General features: G+C 65.4%; 3 protein-coding genes across 7 annotated transcripts; 1 reads left to right on the plus strand and 2 right to left on the minus strand.

Annotated features, from left to right (window-relative positions):
- Positions 1-542: 542 nt before the first annotated feature.
- On the minus strand, positions 543-4986 carry PHF13 (PHD finger protein 13). 2 transcript variants are annotated; one of them, XR_010467472.1, is made up of 5 exons: positions 4853-4986; positions 4364-4465; positions 3479-4031; positions 2184-3106; positions 543-1852 (listed from the first exon to the last, which is right to left on the minus strand). XR_010467472.1 is itself a non-coding variant. In XM_065037819.1 (4 exons), exons 1-4 carry the CDS (start codon positions 4889-4891, stop codon positions 2880-2882), a joined length of 921 nt encoding a protein of 306 aa, XP_064893891.1. In that variant the 5' UTR covers positions 4892-4986; the 3' UTR covers positions 543-2879. The 2 variants fall into 2 exon arrangements, 1 of the variants encoding a protein (XP_064893891.1); XM_065037819.1 differs by having other exon boundaries at positions 543-3106.
- On the plus strand, positions 4622-13318 carry KLHL21 (kelch like family member 21). Of its 4 annotated transcripts, none has more exons than XM_065037774.1 (5): positions 4622-5182; positions 6180-7216; positions 8580-8985; positions 10571-10643; positions 10977-13318. In XM_065037774.1, exons 1-5 carry the CDS (start codon positions 4752-4754, stop codon positions 11268-11270), a joined length of 2241 nt encoding a protein of 746 aa, XP_064893846.1. In that variant the 5' UTR covers positions 4622-4751; the 3' UTR covers positions 11271-13318. The 4 variants fall into 4 exon arrangements, with proteins under 4 accessions (XP_064893846.1, XP_064893847.1, XP_064893849.1 ...); XM_065037775.1 differs by having other exon boundaries at positions 5025-5156; XM_065037777.1 differs by having other exon boundaries at positions 5140-5208.
- ZBTB48 (zinc finger and BTB domain containing 48) lies at positions 13228-18128 on the minus strand. Its single transcript, XM_065037781.1, is given in 10 exon segments — positions 13228-14333; positions 14414-14502; positions 14613-14777; positions 15168-15304; positions 15653-15807; positions 16147-16233; positions 16458-16550; positions 16874-16985; positions 17457-17678; positions 17680-18128. Coding segments are annotated over 10 exon segments (1791 nt in total). The 3' UTR covers positions 13228-14051.
- Positions 18129-18174: the final 46 nt, after the last annotated feature.

Genomic DNA, 18174 nt, shown 5'->3' on the forward strand with positions numbered 1-18174 from the left:
ACAGCCCAAGGTCTGTTCCGAGGCCGCGGTGCCTGCTCCTGCAGCAACAGGGCTTGGGCAGGTGGGACGGTGCGGGGTCACCATGGCCAGCAGTCCCGCCTGCCGTGACTTGCTGTGCCCGTGCCCGGCTGCCACACGCCAGCTCTGCCTTCGGGCGCCTCCCACGAAGGGACAGCGGCCAGGACCACACGCTGCTGGCGCCAGCAGCACCCGGGCTCGCGCCGGCCACCGCACCCTGCGGCAGGTCCCTGCGGCAGGTCCCGCCGGCGAGCCCAGCGCGGCGTCCCGGCCGCCTCCAGCCGCTCCGCTCCGCGCTCCTGCCGCCAGCTCCTCCGGCCCTGGGGCTCCACCACGCTGCCTTGCGGCAGAGGCTGCGCCAGGGAGAGGGGAGAAGCCTGCCGGCGCGGGGAGGACGCGGTGGCAGCGCTTCCGCCATCCCGCCTCGCGGGGCGTTCAGGGAAGAGCGCCTGTAGTGCCAGGCCTTGCTGCCACCGGGCAGAACCGCTTTACACGCCAGTAAATCATAACAGCAGACTCCTGAGTTCAGAATGAGACAAAATCATTGTTCACTTCTTTCACATTTAAGAAAAAAACATGGTTCCTTAAAACAGTTTTAATGAAAAAATAAAGTTCTGAATTAAACTATAATTATACATGGCTGAAAGTGATGAACTAAAATAATGGAGATGTTACTTTTTTTCCTCTCTGCTGATATTGTAACGTGCTGGACTTGTCAGACACCATCTATTGGGATACATCTGAAAAGGTAACAGAAAAAGAGTCAGTCACATTGATTACTATCGAACCTCTGTGAAAAAGAGCCAGTTCGTTTGGCAGCTCGCCATTTCTCCCATAAAGGCGTCAGGAACTCGCTCCGTGGAGGTCCAGTTGACGTGCAGATCCAGTTGACGTGCAGATCCAGTTGACGTGCAGACACGCTATGAACGCAGAGATAGGATTTTCAGAGCAGGTCCAACGCTTGCGCAGTTTGTGACTTGAATCTTCCAAAGCGTTTCTGTTTGCAGAGTGAAACGGCAGCACTTGAGAACTTTGGTTATTTTTCTGGCTGCAGAGAACAGTCAGGCAGCCGCTGGGGCAAGTCTTTGGCAAACTCCTCGGTGGCTCCGCGTGGCGTCCGGAAGACAGCGTACCACAGGTCACGGTCTTAAGATTCTACAGAAGCTGGAGCTGGTTTTCAGAACCCGGAGTCAGTTGTTGCAGCTTGGTGGAACGGGACTTTTATAAAGCAGCAGGACAGAAAGTTGAACGTAGTGCAGCTCCAGCATCCCAAGCTGGGCCAGCAGAGCTGTCGCAGCGCTCGTGGCGGAGCCCAGGCCCCCGCGGTGCTGCCCGTCCGCCCGAAGCTTTGGCGGCCCCGTGTCGGACATCAGTGGGGGGCTGCCTGGCTCTGCGCTGGAGACCCTCGGTCACCCCCCGGTGAGCCAGGCCTGGGACAAACGGGCACTCCGAGGCGCCGCGGCCGCGCTCCCGCCAGTGCAGCCCGTCTCGTTCTGCCGCAGCACCGGCCGGGGCAGCCCCTCACTCTTGGCACACACAGCATGTGGTGTACATCAGGTGTAGCTTCAGAGAACACCTTGAAACGGAAGCCGAATTAGTGTGATACGTACTACTCGCTCTGGTCACCGAGGAACAACGCCGCCATCTCCGTGGCCTCACGCACGAGCCGCGACTGCCTCGTGCTTCTGAGCAGCTTTCCCTCAGCTGAGGCCCCATGAAGTCCCGTCGAGGAGCAGCATCAGCGGGGCCCTCGGTGCTCTCCTGTCCTCCCCACGCCAGGCAGGTCTTCATTGCACTTGATCTTGCTTGCTGCACAGCCTGCGTTTGGTCTTTTCTGTATGATTTGTAACCAACAGGTTAAAGATTGCGGGTTTTGGATTACAAATCCAGTCTCAAAAAACAAATGGCAAAACCAAAAGTCAACTCAGCTGTAGTACTTGGATCAAAATTATCAAATCCCAAACCAGAGCTGCCAAGTTCTAAGTTTACTATGACCCCTTCTACAGTCCATGTTGAATTCTGGGCTGAGAAAAGGGAGAGTCTTCTTAAAACAGCACCTTAGAGTTTAACAAAGGGCTGGGAAACAGAACAGACAGCATCCTCCGTACACACACTTGAGCCGATCATGCAAAACAAAGTCACAAAAAAACACCATAAGAAGAGACCTTCAAGGAAGAAATCTGGCGTCACTCGTCCCCAGCGCTGCCTGTCCAGAAAGAGGGCGGCTCTGGTCCTTCGAGCGCACCGGTCCCGCGGCAAGTCCCGTTTTCACCTCCATGATGCCACATCACAGAACTCCCCTGCTGCCCGGGCCGGCTGGAGAGGAGGCAGATGGCGCGGAGGTCGGTACGCATTGACGCTCGCTCCTATGGAGCCTTAGAATAGCTAAGATTGATATATACGGACAAATGGGCAGGTATAATATTACATCAAAATTAAAACATGTGGCCATTTACTTTTCAGACTCTTCACACAGATTCCCTCCTCCTCCTTCTCCTCCCTCTTTGGAGGAGGAGTTTCCTAGCACAGCGAAGGGTTGCAGTTTCCCGATGGGATGAGAAAACATACGTGGCAAAGGTATTGTACATTCCCCAGACATCACCCAGTTCATAACGGTAACCAGACAAAACCCCACCGAACCCCGAGCTCAGCCTGTCCCTTGAGCTCCTCGGTCTCTAGCAGCAGTTTCAACCGGTCGGCCTCTCGCAGCCCTGGCTGCCCACGACCCGGCGACTCCTCGTCCCTGTGGGCGCAGGCCGGCCGGCAGCCCCCAGCCTGAGCAGCAGCAGTTCGGGGGAGCCCTCCCCGGCCCCCCACTTGCCCGCCCGCCCAAGCAGCGCAGCAGCACGCGCCTCCCGCCCCTAGTCCAGAAAGCGCCTGCGCGAGCCCGTCCGGGAGCGGTTCGAGCGGCGAATGTCAAACTTGGAGTCCCGGCACTTCTGGCATATGTAGACCTCTGGGACGTTGGACTTGCGGATCTTGGCGCAGGAGAGGTGGATCCAGGTGTGGCACTCGTTGCACTCGATCATCGGCCGCCCAGCAAAAGGCTTCATGCAGAAGCAAGTGACCAGGTCCCACGAATCATCGTCTGCAGAGGGAAACAGCAAGCTACGTTTTTAACAGCCAACGCTTCTGGCCTCCAATCGGCAATTTACCCTTGTGCTAAATCAACTGCCTGGGCTTCAAAGGCAGGATTTTTCCAGGTCTTAAGAGAAACTACTCTCAGCAATATGAGAGAAGCCATAACCCAGGAGAGGAGAAATGGCTGCTTCTATAAAGTCGAAGCTTTACAGTCAGTTTATTGCAAAAACAGCCAACCGACCCCTCTTCTTCCCCCAAAAACCCAACTGCTACTGCATTCTGCCCAGGCAGCACACCTTGCGTTAACCTCATGCTACAAGCACTAAAGAGACTGCCCGCATCAGCTCCACCTCCCGCTTCTGCCAGCCAGGCCACCTACCTGAATCCACCATGATGTCCTCGTCGTCGCCGGTGCCGTCCTCATCCCGGAAGACCACCTGCTTGCCCTGACGAATGACCGTGCGCTTGCCCACGCTCTGGATCTCCACCGTCTGCTCGGCCGCCGCAGTGGGGTAGGAGACGCTGGACGGCGTGTCCGAGTCCCACACCGAGCAGCGCTCGGTCGCAGACTGGGGGTCGCCCTCGGACGAGGGGCTCATCGGCGTCTCCACGTAAGAGTCCTCTGCTTCCAGCTCCAGCAGCTTCTCCTCATAGTCCTCCTCTGCAGACGCCTCCGCTTCCCTCCTCTTCAGCTTTTTCTTCTTCCTGATCTTGTCAATCTGCTTTCGCTCCGGCAGGAAGTTACCGGGTTTTGCCCGCTGGAACAGGGAACTGTACGGTTTCGCTCGCTTAAGCTGACTGAAGTTCTTTCTGCTCTTGGTGGGCAGAGCAATGGAAGAGGGGGTGTCATTGAACCGCGGATCCCAGCTATCGCTGTCAATCGTGCCACCGGTGCTGTTGGGAGGGCTGGGGCTGTTCCTCAGCGGCGCTTCCTGTGAAACGTCGAGAAGGCAGATACAAGCGTTAATTCGGAGCCGATTCTCAGGGGGCACCGCGGCACCGCGCCCGGTCCCCCCAGGCGCTGCCCCCAGGCCCCGCGCCCCCCGGGCCGAGCCCCCCCCCGCCCCACAGCGGGCAGAGCCCGGGGCGGCAGCGGGAGCGGCCCCGCACCCCCGCGAGCGCCCCCAGGGACGCCCCCGGAGCCCCTCCCAGCGGCTGGAGTTCCCCCTTTTGTTCCGGGGATACGGGCGCGGGGGCGGAACCTCCTCGCAGCCGCCGACCGTGCGGACGCGCCCGGCAGCGCCGCCGCGCCCGGCGCCCTCACCTCCTGCGGGTACGGGATGTAGCCGGCGTAGGCCAGGACGAAGGTGCAGAACTTGTTGAAGTCTTCCACGGTGCGGTGCCGCCGGGCGGCGGGGGACAAGTCCTGCGGGAGGGGCGGGGCGGGGTGAGCGCGGCCGCGCGGCGGGGGGGGCGGCACGGCCGGGGGAGGCGCCGCCGCTCCCCGCCGCCCCACCCCCACCCCCGCGGCGGCGGTCGCCGGGCAGCGCGCGGCCCCCGCCCGGTCCCCCCCGGTCCCGGTCCCAGTCCCCCTCCCCCCGCCCCCCGGTGTCGGCACCGGGCCCTCGGGCGGGCCGTCCCCCGCGGCACGACACGGCGGGGGGCGCCGCCACCGTTCCCCGCGCCGGCCCTCCGCGCTTGGGCGGCACAAGATGGCCCCGGGCCCGCGGCGGGGAGCGGGTACCGGCGGCCGGGCAGGGCCGGGCGGCGGGAGACGCCCCCCCTTCCCCCGGTTCACGGGGCTCCGGCTCACCTCCGGGGCGAACGGAGAGGTGCAGGAGTCGGAGTCCATGTCCTGGCGCAGGGGGCGGGGGCGGGGCCTGGGCGGCAGCGGCGGCAGCAACCGGGCAGCGCCGACACCCGCGAACCGCTCGGTACCGGCGGGAGGCGGCGAAGGGGCGGCCGCTGGCGCGGGGGCTGCTGGGAGCGGTAGTCCGCTGCGGCGGGGGCCGCCGGGAGCTGTAGTCCGGGCGTGCGCGCTGGCGCCGCGGGGGCTGCCGGGAGCGGCGGCGGGTTCGGCCCGAGAGGGCGGGGCGGGCGCGGAGCGGAGCCGGGAGGTGAGCGGGGCGGCGGTACCGGGGTGGTGAGCGGGGCGTCGGTACCGGGCTGGTGAGCGGGGCGTCGGTACCGGGCTGGTGAGCGGGGCGTCGGTACCGGGCTGGTGAGCGGGGCGGCGGTACCGGGGTGGTGAGCGGGGCGTCGGTACCGGGGTGGTGAGCGGGGCGTCGGTGCGGCGGTACCGGGAGGTGAGCGGGGCGTCGGTACCGGGGTGGTGAGCGGGGCGTCGGTGCGTCGGTACCGGGGTGGTGAGCGGGGCGGCGGTACCGGGAGGTGAGCGGGCCCCGCAGCAGGGTCGCGATAGGCCCCGGGGGAGGGGGGAGCCCTCGGTTTACCGCCCGGCGGGGATCGCCGGTGGCGCCTCGGCCCCCGGGCCCGGAGGGACGCCGTCCTCCCGCCTCGCCGCGGCCCCGTCCGGGCCCTTCGCGCTCCCGGCGGCGCCCGCTCTCCCGTCCTCGGCGGCCCGGCCGGTCGCCGCGGTCCCCCCGCTCCGCGCCCGTTTCTCCGCACCCGCGGCGGCCCCGAGCGGCACCGGCCCGGCCCCGCGGGCCCCGTGTGCCCCGTGTGCGGGGACGTGCTCCCCGCGGCTCCGAACCGGGCTTATTGTACCGCTCCGCTCTTTATTTGACGGGAAGCAACAGGCAGGCAGCAGCCGGGCTTCCTGGCGCCGAGCCGTCGGTACCGGGCAGCTGCGCGGAGCGGGGCCTGCGGGGAGCTGCCGCGGGACAGCCGCTGGGGGCCGCCGGGTCCCGGCTCTGCCCGGCCCCGGGAGCTGCCCCGGTCCTGGGGAACTGCGGCTCGGGCCGCTTAAAAATATCGTTAGACCGAGCAGGGGAGGCTGCCAGCGCGTTATGCAACTGCCGCTCCTGTGCGGCGAGGGAGGGGGATGTTTTCCAGGCTGTTCGGTTTATCGCGCCTCCCGGCCGCAGGACGCTTTTCCCTGTGCTGTCCCACCTTTATTTTCCTCTCCCCCCTGCCTCGCAAGCCGCTCCTTGGGTGACGCGGCGTGTGCTCCCCCGCAGGCGCAGCATGGCAGCGAGCACGGACGGCAGCGGCGGGACGGCGGCGGTGGCACCGGGGGAGCTGGCGCACGCGGCGTCCCTGCTGCAGGGGCTGAGCGCGCTGCGGGCGGAGCGGAGCCTGCTGGACGTGACGGTGGTGGCGGGCGGCTGTGAGTTCGGGGCGCACCGCGTCGTCTTGGCCGCCGCCTCTGGCTACTTCCGCGCCATGTTCGGCGGGGCGCTGCGGGAGGCGCGGGCCGAGCGCGTGCGGCTGCACGGCGTGGAGCCCGAGTGCCTGGCGCGCCTCCTCGACTTCGCCTACACCGGCCGCGTGGGCGGGCTGGGCCCCGACATCGCCGAGCGCCTGCTGCGCGCCGCCGACCTGCTGCAGTTCCCCGCCGTCAAGGAGGCCTGCGGCGCCTGGCTGGCGCGGCAGCTGGAGCCCGCCAACGCGCTGGACATGCAGGACTTCGCCGAGGCCTTCGCCTGCCCGGCGCTGGCGGCCGCCGCGCACCGGTTTGTCCTGCGGCACGTGGGCGAGCTGGGCGCCCAGCTGGAGCAGCTGCCGCTGCCGCGCCTGCTCTCCTACCTGCGGGACGACGGGCTCTGCGTCCCCAAGGAGGAGGCCGCCTTCCAGCTGGCGCTGCGCTGGGTGCGCGCCGACCCCGCCGCCCGCGCCCCGCTGCTGCCGCAGCTCCTGGCCCACGTGCGCCTGCCCTTCGTGCGCCGCTTCTACCTGCTGGCCCACGTGGAGGGCGAGCCGCTGGTGGCCCGCTGCCCGCCCTGCCTGCGCCTCCTGCGCGAGGCCCGCGACTTCCAGGCCGCCCGCCTCGACCGCCACGACCGCGGCCCCTGCGCCCGCATGCGCCCCCGGCCCTCCACCGGCCTCGCCGAGATCCTCGTCCTCGTCGGCGGCTGCGACCGCGACTGCGACGAGCTCGTCACCGTCGACTGCTACAACCCGCGCACCGGGCACTGGCGCTACCTGGCCGAGTTCCCTGAGCACCTGGGCGGGGGCTACAGCGTGGCTGCGCTGGGCAACGACATCTATGTCACCGGTAAGGCACGGGCGCACCCGGGTGGGCGTTTCAGGGCAGAAAGCACGAGATGGGAAAACTTGTATGAAAGCACCGATGTAGAGATTTCAGTTGAAAACACGTGGGTTCTGGCCGCGAGACTTGGCTTTTCTTGGGGTAGCAGGGAGTCTGTAACGGCCTGGGCTCGCTGCAGCCTGAGGACGGGCCCAGGGACTCCTGGAGTCGGTGCTGGATTTAGCAGCTGGTCTCAGTCCAGGAGGTATTTTGTCATGACTAATGCTCCTGAGCACGCGGGCAGCAGTCACAGATCTTGCACTGGTGGAACTTCCTAGCCGCTCGCTGCGGGGACAGGAGTGACTGGAGAGGGTGTTGAATTTCTGGCTGCGGAGAAGCTGTTTGGGTCCCGAGCCCCGTCCGTCACAAGGCAGCGCGTGCTTGAGGCGGGTTCCGCAGCCAGCCAGTGCCCGTGAGTCACGGTGCCTTCCCGGAGTGCTGCCTCCTCGCAGGCCGCTGCGGCTGTAATTGCTTCTGTCAAGGTGACACAGAGGTGTCGATTTGGCTGTCAATCTGCATGTAGATGTCTCCTTTGAACACGTCCCCATGGGGCGGCAGCCGCAAGGAGCCACGGCCTGGGACAGCGGCGCTGCCGGACAGCTGGCGCTGGGCGTGCCGAGGTTTGACGGGCAGGTCAAACGCAGGTGGACAGAAAGCTGCCTTTTCTCTAGTTAGGAGCAGGAAATGGGGCTCTGGTTTAAAGGCAGGGTTGTTAAAATGCCTGGCTGTTCGTGGGGGTGCACTCGTGGCCGTGGGAGCTTTCGGGAGCAGCCCCAGGCGGGTCTGGGGCCGCCGGTACCGCCGGGAGCCCCGTGCCCCGCGAGGCTGCTGCTGGCAGCACCTTCGGCGGCTCTGCCCGGTGTCGGCGCTGCGGGCAGCGGGGCGGCCGGAGCTTCCCGTGCCCGGCGGTGGCGCTGCCGTGGCTGCGGGCGCTGCTGAGCCTTGTTCTGTGCCACATCACAGCAGCTGCTGGATAGCAAAGGAGCGGGGGCGGCCAGATGGGAGAGAAAACGGTTGTTTGGAAGGACAGAGGTGGGCAAACTCGAGAGGTGGCTGAGCACAGACTAGGAACAGCATGGGAGGAATCCTTCCTGGCTTGCTGGAAAAGAACCAGTGCAAAACTGCCCATAAATCCCTGCACTGCGCGCCACTGTGTTCCTCCCGTACCAAATATTCTCGTAGTGTATGGCTGTGGGCAGCAGAAATGTGTGCGTGGGTATTGAGGTGCAGCCGGAAGACGTAACAAAGGTCCCGGTGCCGAGCCCTCTCCTCCGCCGCCCCGCGGTGCTTCCCTCTGTGAACCAGCGGTGACGGTGGCGTGTGCCTGCAGGGGGGTCGGACGGGTCCCGGCTGTACGACTGCGTCTGGAGGTACAACTCCAGCGTGAACGAGTGGACAGAGGTGTCGCCCATGCTGAAAGCCAGGGAGTACCACAGCTCCACGGTCCTGGACGGGCTGCTCTACGTGATCGCCTCGGACAGCACGGAGCGCTACGACCACGCGCTGGACAGCTGGGAGGCCCTGCAGCCCATGCTGTACCCCATGGACAACTGCTCCACCACCGCCTGCCGCGGCAAGCTCTTCGCCATCGGCTCCCTGGCCGGCAAGGAGTCCATGGTGATGCAGTGCTACGACCCCGACTGCGACCTCTGGTCCCTCGTCAACTGCGGCCACCTGCCTCCCTGGTCCTTCGCGCCAAAGACCGTCACGCTCAACGGCCTCATGTACTTCGTGCGGTGAGTGCTGGGGCCGCCGCGTCCCCTGCCCGGGCGGGGTGGCTGTGGCTGTGGCGGGGGGAGCGCGGTGCTGCTGGTGGGGGCTCTGAAGCCGCACACCGCTCCTTCGCTCTGGGGGCACTGGGGCCCCAGAGCTGTGCCTACAGTTGTGTGAGAACGTCTCGGTCTCGGCCCGCGGGCTGGGGCACGGCGAGCTGTAAATCCGGCTGCAGGCGGCAGCGCTGCTTGCAAAGAGACTTCTCGGTTTTCTTGGCTTCTGGTTCAACCCCCCTCGTTGCTATAAATAAGCAAGTGAGCTCCAAGAAAACGTTAAAGGGCAGTGCAGGAGAGGACATCCTCCGTCTCAGCAGAGATAAGAGGACTGAAGATGAAGTGATTGGTCACTATTTTTAAGCACCTTTCCAAATTGGGACTTAATTACCCATCTGGAGCTGTCCTGGTGGTGCAAATACTTCGGTTATCCACTTAATTAAAAATAAACGGGAAGGCATGCTAGGGCCGAAGCACTGCGAGTTGTTGTGTTGACTCTGGGCAAACATCGGCTCCTGTGACGGCCTCCAGGCACTTTTCTGGTTTTAATCTCCTCTTGGCTTTGCGTAAAGCAGCGACTTCTACCCAGGACCTTTTATTTGAAGGATTCGAGTGCAGCCGTGTGTCAGCTCCTGGCCGCTGCCTGCGGGTCTCAGACTGAGCCACCTGCTTCTCAGCAAACGCTGGCAGGGTGGCCGAACTGTTCAGCTACTTGTCACAAGCCAGTTCTGTAGGTTTTCCCTTTTCTCATTCACTTTACAGTGCTGGTGACGGACACCTCAGGATTTCTGATCGCATGTGCCTGCAGGAGTTAATGGGAGATTATCGGGGTCAGGTTTTTCTCCCCTCTTTCTGTGTGCTGCACAGGAACTGCTGCTCTATATAAAGCTGTGAGATAATCTTGGGAGGATGGAGGAACAGGTTACAAATAAAAGTCGCAACCTCATTTTTTGGTTATTTTTAAATAGCTCAGCCTAAAGCTTCTGCCTGTTGCCCCCCGCAGCGGGCCTGGTTTGGTAACCGTAAATGCGGCAGCGGTGCTGGGGCTGCGGCCGCGTCCCCAGCCAGCCGGGCCGCCCGGGGCTCAGCGCGCAGGGACGCGCGGCACGGCGGGCGCGGCCGGTCGAACGCTCCTCGCGGCCTCTTGAGTCCGTCTGTGGCTGGACTGTCTTGGAGGGACCGGCAGCACTTCCCTGGCTGCCGCCACCTCGTCCTCCTGCATTCTTGTGTCAGCGGTTGCAAACGTCCCTCAGCTGTCACCGTCACCCTCCCTGTCGCGAGGGGGCGCGTGCGCGGGGGACGCTGCCCCGCCAGCTCTTCCCACGCTCCTCTGGCCCCTCTGAATTTGGGGTTGGTGGAAGGCCCGAGCAGCGGGGATGCCGTTACTTTGAAGGGCGCAGAGGTTTAAGGCTCCGTGCAGGACCCCTCTGGTCAGCTGTGTGTGCTGGGACGGGAGCCGAGCGCTCACTGCAGCGTTTCGGGCTGCTGAACGGGGGCTTCCCCGGGCGGGAGGCTCTTAGAACACAGAAAAGTCATTTTGCGTTACCTCCCACAGGGATGACTCAGCTGAAGTGGATGTTTACAATCCAGCCAAGAACGAGTGGGATAAAATCCCGGCCATGCTTCAGGTAGGACACTTGCCGACCCACTGGCTGCCTTCCAGCCTACCAGTTGGCTCAATTTACCTTTGGAAAAGCCGGTGCTCTCGGGATCATAACCCCTCGCACGCAGAGCAGCGAAGCGATCGCGGTCACCTGGCAGGACCAGCCCTGGGCTGTGGCTGCGCAGGCGGGTGCTCGGCCCAGCACGCGGGAGCTGGGAGTCCCCGTCCCGGGGCTGAGCCGGAGCCGGTGGCCGGTTGTGTTGGGCTCCGCGCCCACAGAGCCTGACGCTTTTATCAGCTGCGTAGTTGGGCAAAGCCCTCCTTGCTAATTGTTGTGTAATTTATTGTTGAATGGCAGGTTCACGTTGGGGGGAGCGTGGCCGTGCTCGGCGGGAAGCTCTATGTCTCTGGTGGCTATGATAACACGTTTGAGCTCTCGGACGTCCTGGAAGCCTACGACCCCGAGACGCGCGCGTGGAGCGTGGTGGGGCGGCTCCCCGAGCCCATCTTCTGGCACGGCAGCGTCAGCATATTCCGGCAGTTCATGCCCGAAACCATGCAGGAGGACGACGGCATCACGCTGGACAACAGCATCAACTTGAACAGGCAGCACCAAAACCTTCACAACCAGAACCTTAACGAGCTTCGTTAGCAGGGGAGGGCGCTCTCCCCCTGGCCCGGCACGGGTTCATTATCCAGAACCAGTGCTGCTTTGGGAGAAGGCAGATGCAAACTGGCGCTTGGAAGCAAAAACGTACTGATCACAGAGCGGGGAAAACTGCGCGGTGGACGTGCCGTTGTGGAACGGCAGCCGGTGAGGCCTCCGCCACGGCTCCCTCGGCCCTTCCCGGGGCGGGAGGGGGCTCCGCACGGCCATGGAGACACGAGGGGGGAGCTCCGAGGAGCCCGTCACCTCGAACATCACCGCAGCACTGACTGCAGCTCGTGGCTTGCGGTCAGACGCCCTTCACTGAGCTCCTTCACCCCACTGCTTCGTTTGCCACCAAACTCCTTTATTCAGGTTCTTTGCTGTGAGGGGGCTGGGGGGTGGGACGGGGCTCTGGGCCCCCACCCCGCGCTGTGGCTTCCCACGGGGGCTGAGACCAGAGCGCGGCCTCTCCTGCCCTCGACACGGCCGCGGCTCCGTCCCTGCTGTCCGGGCGCGGACCTTGCCGAGCTGGGCTTATTTAAGTCTCAACATTTGAACTTTTGCAGGTATTGGTTTCCCTAGAAAAGCGGTTTTTCCTTCTAAGAACAAACACCCTTATTTATGTTCTTATTGATTCTCACAGCTAGATTGCTTTCATTTCCGATCGCCCCAGCTGCGCCCTCTTTCACAGGGCAGGTCGGGAGAAGCAGCGGTGACCCCGGGGCGGTGGCCGCTCTCCCCTCCTGCCGCGGCAGGGCGCGGTGACACGGCGCGGTGACACGGGCCGGGCAGGGACAGCAGCTGCGTGCGCCAGCGCGGCGGCTCCGCTGGGCAGACGGGCCCCGTGCAGCCAGGGTCGGGTTTTGTTTCTTCACCGTTTTAAAGGAGCCAAGTCAGAAAAAAAACCAACAACGTAGCGGGGAAGGGGAGCGCGGCACCAGCTGCGGGGTCGCTGGCGGGGCCGGACACCCCGACACAGAATCTCTTTTGGATGCGTCGCTTGGGCGCGGGAACCCCCGGAGCTCCAGAGGGGCCTCCTGCCTGTTGCGCCTCCGGGACCCGGGCTGGTGGAAAGTGCTGCTGACGTGTTTGTTGAAGCTGTAGGAGTTAGCCAGAGTGTTGCCAGTTGAAAAGTAGTTATTTTAGGTTCCCTTTTTCGTTTGGGGTTTGCTGGGGTTTTTTTGCCTTTTACTCGCCCAAGTGGCCTCACGAGCTTGGGCTGCGTTTCCTCTCCCGGGCTGAGCAGCAGCCCCCGCGCTTTGCTGGGGGAGCGTTTCCTGAGCGAACCGCTGCGGCCGCCGCGCGGCTCCCCGGCAACAACCGCCACACCTGCGGGAAACCTGCGAGGGGGGACGGCAGCTGAAGTGCTGGCTGGGGGCGTCCGCTTTTCCATCTTTTGTGTTGAACCAATTGGAAAAAAAATTGAATTTAAACTTAATTCAGAGATGGAAAGCGCGTACACTTGAGTGCCCTTGGACTGAGAGCGTCCAAGCGCCACCTCCGCAACGTCAGCATCTTCACAGCTTTACAGAAACATCTGGTTTGCCTTGGCGGCTGTGGCGCGCCGCGTTCCTCCGCGGCGGGACCGGGACGCGGCTCACGAGACCTGGGCTGTTGAGTCTGAAACTCTGACAGTGCCTTGAACGCGCGGCCGGCGGGGGCCGCAAAGCACCCGGCGCTGCGGGGACCCTGCGTGGGGGGCCCGGGCGGGGGCCGGAGCAGCCGGAGCCCCAGGACGGCGTGCGCCGCGCAGCTGAGCTCGCACCGCGGAGCCGGGCGCTTCACTCCACTATAAATAGGACGCACGCCCCGTCTCGCGCCGCGGCGCTCGCTGCTGGACCCGCCGCCCCCGAATTCCCCAACCGCCTGAACACTAATGGAGCTGTATTTATTTTTTGTAAAACTCATTGTGTCTGAATCTTTGAGTCCAGTTTAAATGCCGTCCCTTGGAGCAAAGGCATTTTACGTTCACAGATAATTTATTTTTATTCTCATAGTTTGTTTTCAGATTTACTTGCAGCAGTCAAGTTAAATAAAACGTGTTCCATGAATAGGTTGTCTTTGAGCAGATTACTGCGCTGAGTTTTGAGTGCATGTTCCTCATTCCAGGCCCGAGATCCAGCTAAGCCGGAGACGTTCTGCCTTCTCGGTGAGTAGAAGAGGGAGACGGGAGAGAGCGTGGCTGTGATTTGGGGCACGGGGGGATCTTCCCGCACCCTGGGAACACTCAGGAAACGGTTCCTGGTGTCTCAGCAACCCTGGCTGCGTCATTTCAGACACGTGTTAAGTCCCTACACCTAAAAATGGGAGCTTGGAGCATTTTCCAGCTCTCTTGAGATAACATGTTAAGTACCAGTTAAATTAGTTCACTGGTGAGCAGGTACCTTCAGTGGGTAAAGAGTCAGCAAGGAGCAGAACCTTGACAAAAGAAAGCAGAAGAAAGGCACAAATCAACAGACAATCCTTTCAGCAACCCTTGGTGGGAGGGGGCGGCGGCCGGCCCTGCGCCGCGACCAGCCCGCTCCAAGGCCCCTCACAGGGTCACACACACTTGGTCACCTCCTGCCGCGCAGCATGTGGACGTTTATTTAAGTAGCTGTTCTGAGCAGCTTTGTGTTGTTTTCATCTGCGACCCGACGGTGACTTCACTGTCCCTCCGTTTCCCTGCCCGCGGGAGGGGAAGGGGGGACGCGCCCCGCGAACAGGCCGAGCGCGGCAGGGCGGCTGCGGCCAGCGCTTTACTGTGTCCCGCAGGAAGGACGCGCGGGGGTCGCGCTACGTCTCTCAGTCTTCAGGAATCGTCGTCGCTATAATGAGCGACTGCTCAATCACATCCGCTGTAGAGAAGTTCTCGTTGGAGCAGAGTCTCTGCACGGGGACGTCGGGCAGGGAGCCGCGGGACAGGGACGCCACGATCACCTCGGCCGAGCCCACCTCCAGCTCCGGGGGCTGCAGGGCCCCCACCACGGCCTTCTCGTCCTCGATCACCAGGTTCCGCAGCTTCCGCTGCCGCGGGTTGTAGTTCTCCACGCGGTCGTGGATCTCCATGTGGCGCCTCAAGTGAGCCTGCAAGGGAGGGGGGACAGGGGCCGCTGAGGCAGCTCCGGCACGGGCGCTCGTGGCCCCCGGGGCCGGGGGACGCTCACCTGCCGCGTGAACTTGTAGCCACACTCGGTGCACTCGAACTTCCTCACGCCCTTGTGCCGGCGGACGTGGACGCGCAGCTGCTCCACAGCTGGGGGGAGGCAGAGCCCGTTGGGGGCGGCGCCGGACGCGCTCGCAGCGCCAACCCGCGGGAAGGCAGGTGGGTGTGAGATGCGGGAGGGCTGGAGCCCCGGCCGTTACCTTTGAAGGTTTTCCCGCAGATCTGGCAGAAGTGGGGCCTCCCCTCCTGGTGCCGGCTGGCGATGTGCCGCAGCAGGGGCCCCTTCTCGGTGAAGCGCTGGTCACAGAACTCGCAGCCGAAGGGGCGCTCCCCGGTGTGGGTGCGGTTGTGCTTGTCCAGGCTCGCTGTCGGCACGGGGAGAGCGGCTGGTCAGCGGTGCGGTGCGTGTCCCCCGTCCCGTGCCTGGGGACACGCGTGCACGGGTCTGCGCCCCGCTGCCAGGAGGGCTCAGGAGCGGCACAGCAGCGGCCTCCCGGCGCAGGCTGAGCCGTGCTGGGGAAAAGGCACCAAGTTCTTCTTCTTTTGTGCCACGAGGGTAACAGAGATAACGGGAACGCGCCTGCCTCGGGTCAGCAGCGCTCGCAACAGCCTGACTAGGGAAGGTGGCACGAGAAGGGGGTCTCACGGCACAGCTGCTTTCTGGGCACCCTGGTAGTGGAGCGCGGTGCCCGGCGCTGCTCGCGGTGCCCGGCGCTGCTCGCGGTGCCCGGCGCTCCCGGCCGCACCCCCAGTACCTTGTGTCCGGAAGGTCTTGCCGCAGAGGTGGCACTGGAAGGGCTTCTCCCCGGTGTGCGTGCGCAGGTGCATGTTGAGGTTGGCTTTCTGCGTGAAGGCGTGGTGGCAGAACTCGCACACGTAGGGCCGCTCGTTCCTGGGGGCAGGAGAAACGTCACCCTCCCCTGTGCTGGTCTCGCCCCGCGGGGCAGCTGTCACCACGCACCCAGAGTTCTTGGCATCAAATCCTACGTCAACCCATCTCAAACTACAGTATTTTGGAGCTCAGGTTATCACCTGTGTTAACACAGTCACACACAGAGAAGTGCCAACAGTCCACACGCCCTTTGGCAGAGAGGAAAGAACGTGGGTTGGCCCCTCAGTCGCTTTCTGGCCAAAGTCTCAGCCCAGCGCCTCCAGGACGGGGGAGCTCGCTGCCCCCAGCACCACACGCAGCCAGGAGAGCCGGGGTGACGGCCAGGAGGACACGGGTCCCGCCTCATACCTGTGCTTGGCCTTGATGTGCATCTGCAGGCCGTTGCGGCTCGAGGCCCTGTGCCCGCACTCCTCGCAGACAAACAGCTTCTCCCCCCGGTGCTTGAAGGCCTCGTGCAGGCGCAGCTCCGTCCGGGACAGGAAGCACTTGGCGCAGGTCGAGCACTGCAAGGCCACGGGAGCGCGGGGTCAGGCAGCTCGTGCGCTCACCGATGGCGCGCCCGCCACCCGACCCCCCCCGCCCGCCACCCGAGCCCCCCGAGCCCCCCCGCCCGCCACCCGACCCCCCGCCCGCCACCCGACCCCGCGCCCGCCACCCGAGCCCCCGCCCGCCACCCGAGCCCCCCGCCCGCCACCCCACCCCCCCCGCCCGCCACCCGAGCCCCCCGAGCCCCCCGAGCCCCCCCGCCCGCCACCCGACCCCCCGCCCGCCACCCGAGCCTCCCGCCCGCCACCCGACCCCCCGCCCGCCACCCGAGCCCCCCCGCCCGCCGGCCCCCTCACCGCGTGGGGCTTCGGCGCGCCGTGCAGCTTTATCATGTGGCTCTGCAGGTCCTTCTTCTGCATGAACTGCTGGGCGCAGGAGGAGCACTGGGAGACAGGAGAGGGGGTCAGGCTCCAGCCCCGCAGCCAGCGATTTCAGGGGAGCAGGGAGCAGCGCTCCGACCGCGAGGCGAGTCCCTGGGGAGGCGCAGCCCGCGCCAGCTTTGGTGCCTCCCCAGAGCGCATTCCAGCTCAGAGCAGGTGCTCAGCTCCCCTGGACAGAACCACTCGCCCCTCTGCTCTCGTGCCAGCGTCCAGCAGGCGCTGCTGACCTTGTACGGCATCTCCCCCGTGTGCGACACCATGTGCAGCCGCAGCTCCATCCGCCTCTTGAACACCTCCTGGCAGATGGAACACGTGAAAACCTGCAAGAGACGGGGAGACGTCGGCTGCTGCAGAGCCACGAGTGCCACAGAGCCCACGGCTCCCGCCAGCACTGCGCCCTGGTTACGGCATTTAACCTGCGCCGCAGCAAATGGGATCCTTTACTGTACTAGCAGAGTTGTCTGGTAAACCAGACCAAAGCCGCGGCCACGCGCGCAGGCCCAGGGCACCCTGGCTGCAGGACGCGCTGCGCCGCGGGGACGAGGGGTTTGGCTGGGGAGCTGAGCGTGAGCGGCCGGTGGCTGGAAAAAGGCTCCAAACAGCGCCCGCTCTCCAGCCCTGCAGCGGCAGCTTCCAGGCGTACCTGCTCGGATCGGTTCATGCAATTTCTGGCTTCGTGTTCCAGGAGATTCTCCTTTCTAAAATAACATTTGCCACATTTGGAGCACTCAAATGGCTTCTCTCCAGTGTGTTTCCTACGGAGAACCCAGACGGAGAGCGCCCGTCGCTGCCTGTGCAGCCGCCGCGCTCCCCAAGATCTCCGTCTCACCGGGTGGGGGTCGCCCCCGCGGCCCAGTGCCGCTGCCGCTCGCGCCCTGCCCGCGCGCTGTGCTCCGGGCCAGCGCCCAGGCCCCCGCAGCCCTGGCCGGGGCTGCAGCCTGCGCTGCCCCGGGAGCCCCCGGGGACGGCTCACCCTCGTCCGGCGGCAGCCGCGCAGCCCTGGACGGCCCCTCAGCGCCGCCCGTGCCCGCCCGCTGGCTCCAGCCCCGCCAGCGGGAGCCCGGCACAGCGGCCGCGGCTCCCGGATGCCGTCCGGGCCGTGCGATTCCCCCGCTCAGAACAGCCCCCGGGGCAGCGGGGCGCCCGTGCCGTGCCGCGGACACCGCGGCCGTGACCGGCAGCTGCCGGAGGGGCCGCGCGGCGGAGGGAGCAGCCGGAGCCGTTACCTGTTGTGCACCTTCAGGTAGTATTTGCTGAGGAAGGTTTTGTGGCACGTGGGGCACTCGGCCGGCTCGCCCGCGCCGCTCCCGCCGCCCGCCGCCCGCCCCGCCCGCGCGCTCCTTCTGCTCCGCGGGGCCTTCTTCCCGGGCAGGGACTCGCCGCCGCCGTCCCCGCGATCGCCGCCGCCCGCCGCCTCCTCCGGGGCCTGCAGGGGAACGGGCGGGTCACGGCGCCGCCCCCGCCGGGCAAGCGGCCCCCTCCCGCCCGCGCCCGCCCCCCTGACGCACCGCGGCCCCGCGGGGCTGGCCGGGGGCGCGGCGGGGCCGCGGGCGCGGCGCGGCGGGGCGGAAGGCCCGGCACAGCGCCACGGCGTCGGGCACGCCCAGCTGCTCGGCGGCGGCCAGGAGGCGGGCGCGGTTGTGCGCGGTGAGCGCCAGGCGGCCGGTGTAGAAGAAGTCGAGCAGCAGCTGGAACGTGTCGGCGAGGCCGTCGGGCAGCGCCACCGGGCCGCCGGGGCCGCGCGCGCGGAAGAAGCGGGAGCAGCTCGCGAGCACCGGCCAGTGCGCGCGGAACTCGCGCCCGCCCACGCCCAGCGTGGCGTCGCAGAACTGCCCGGCCGCGCGCTGCCGGTTCAGCTCGCGCAGCACGCGCACGCTGTGCGCCGCCGCCGCCGCCATGGCCGCGCTACCGGGCCCCGCGCCGCGCCGCCATCTTGGCAGCGCC

Source organism: Columba livia, chromosome 21 (genome assembly GCF_036013475.1).
Source record: "Columba livia isolate bColLiv1 breed racing homer chromosome 21, bColLiv1.pat.W.v2, whole genome shotgun sequence".
Taxonomy (NCBI): domain Eukaryota; kingdom Metazoa; phylum Chordata; class Aves; order Columbiformes; family Columbidae; genus Columba; species Columba livia.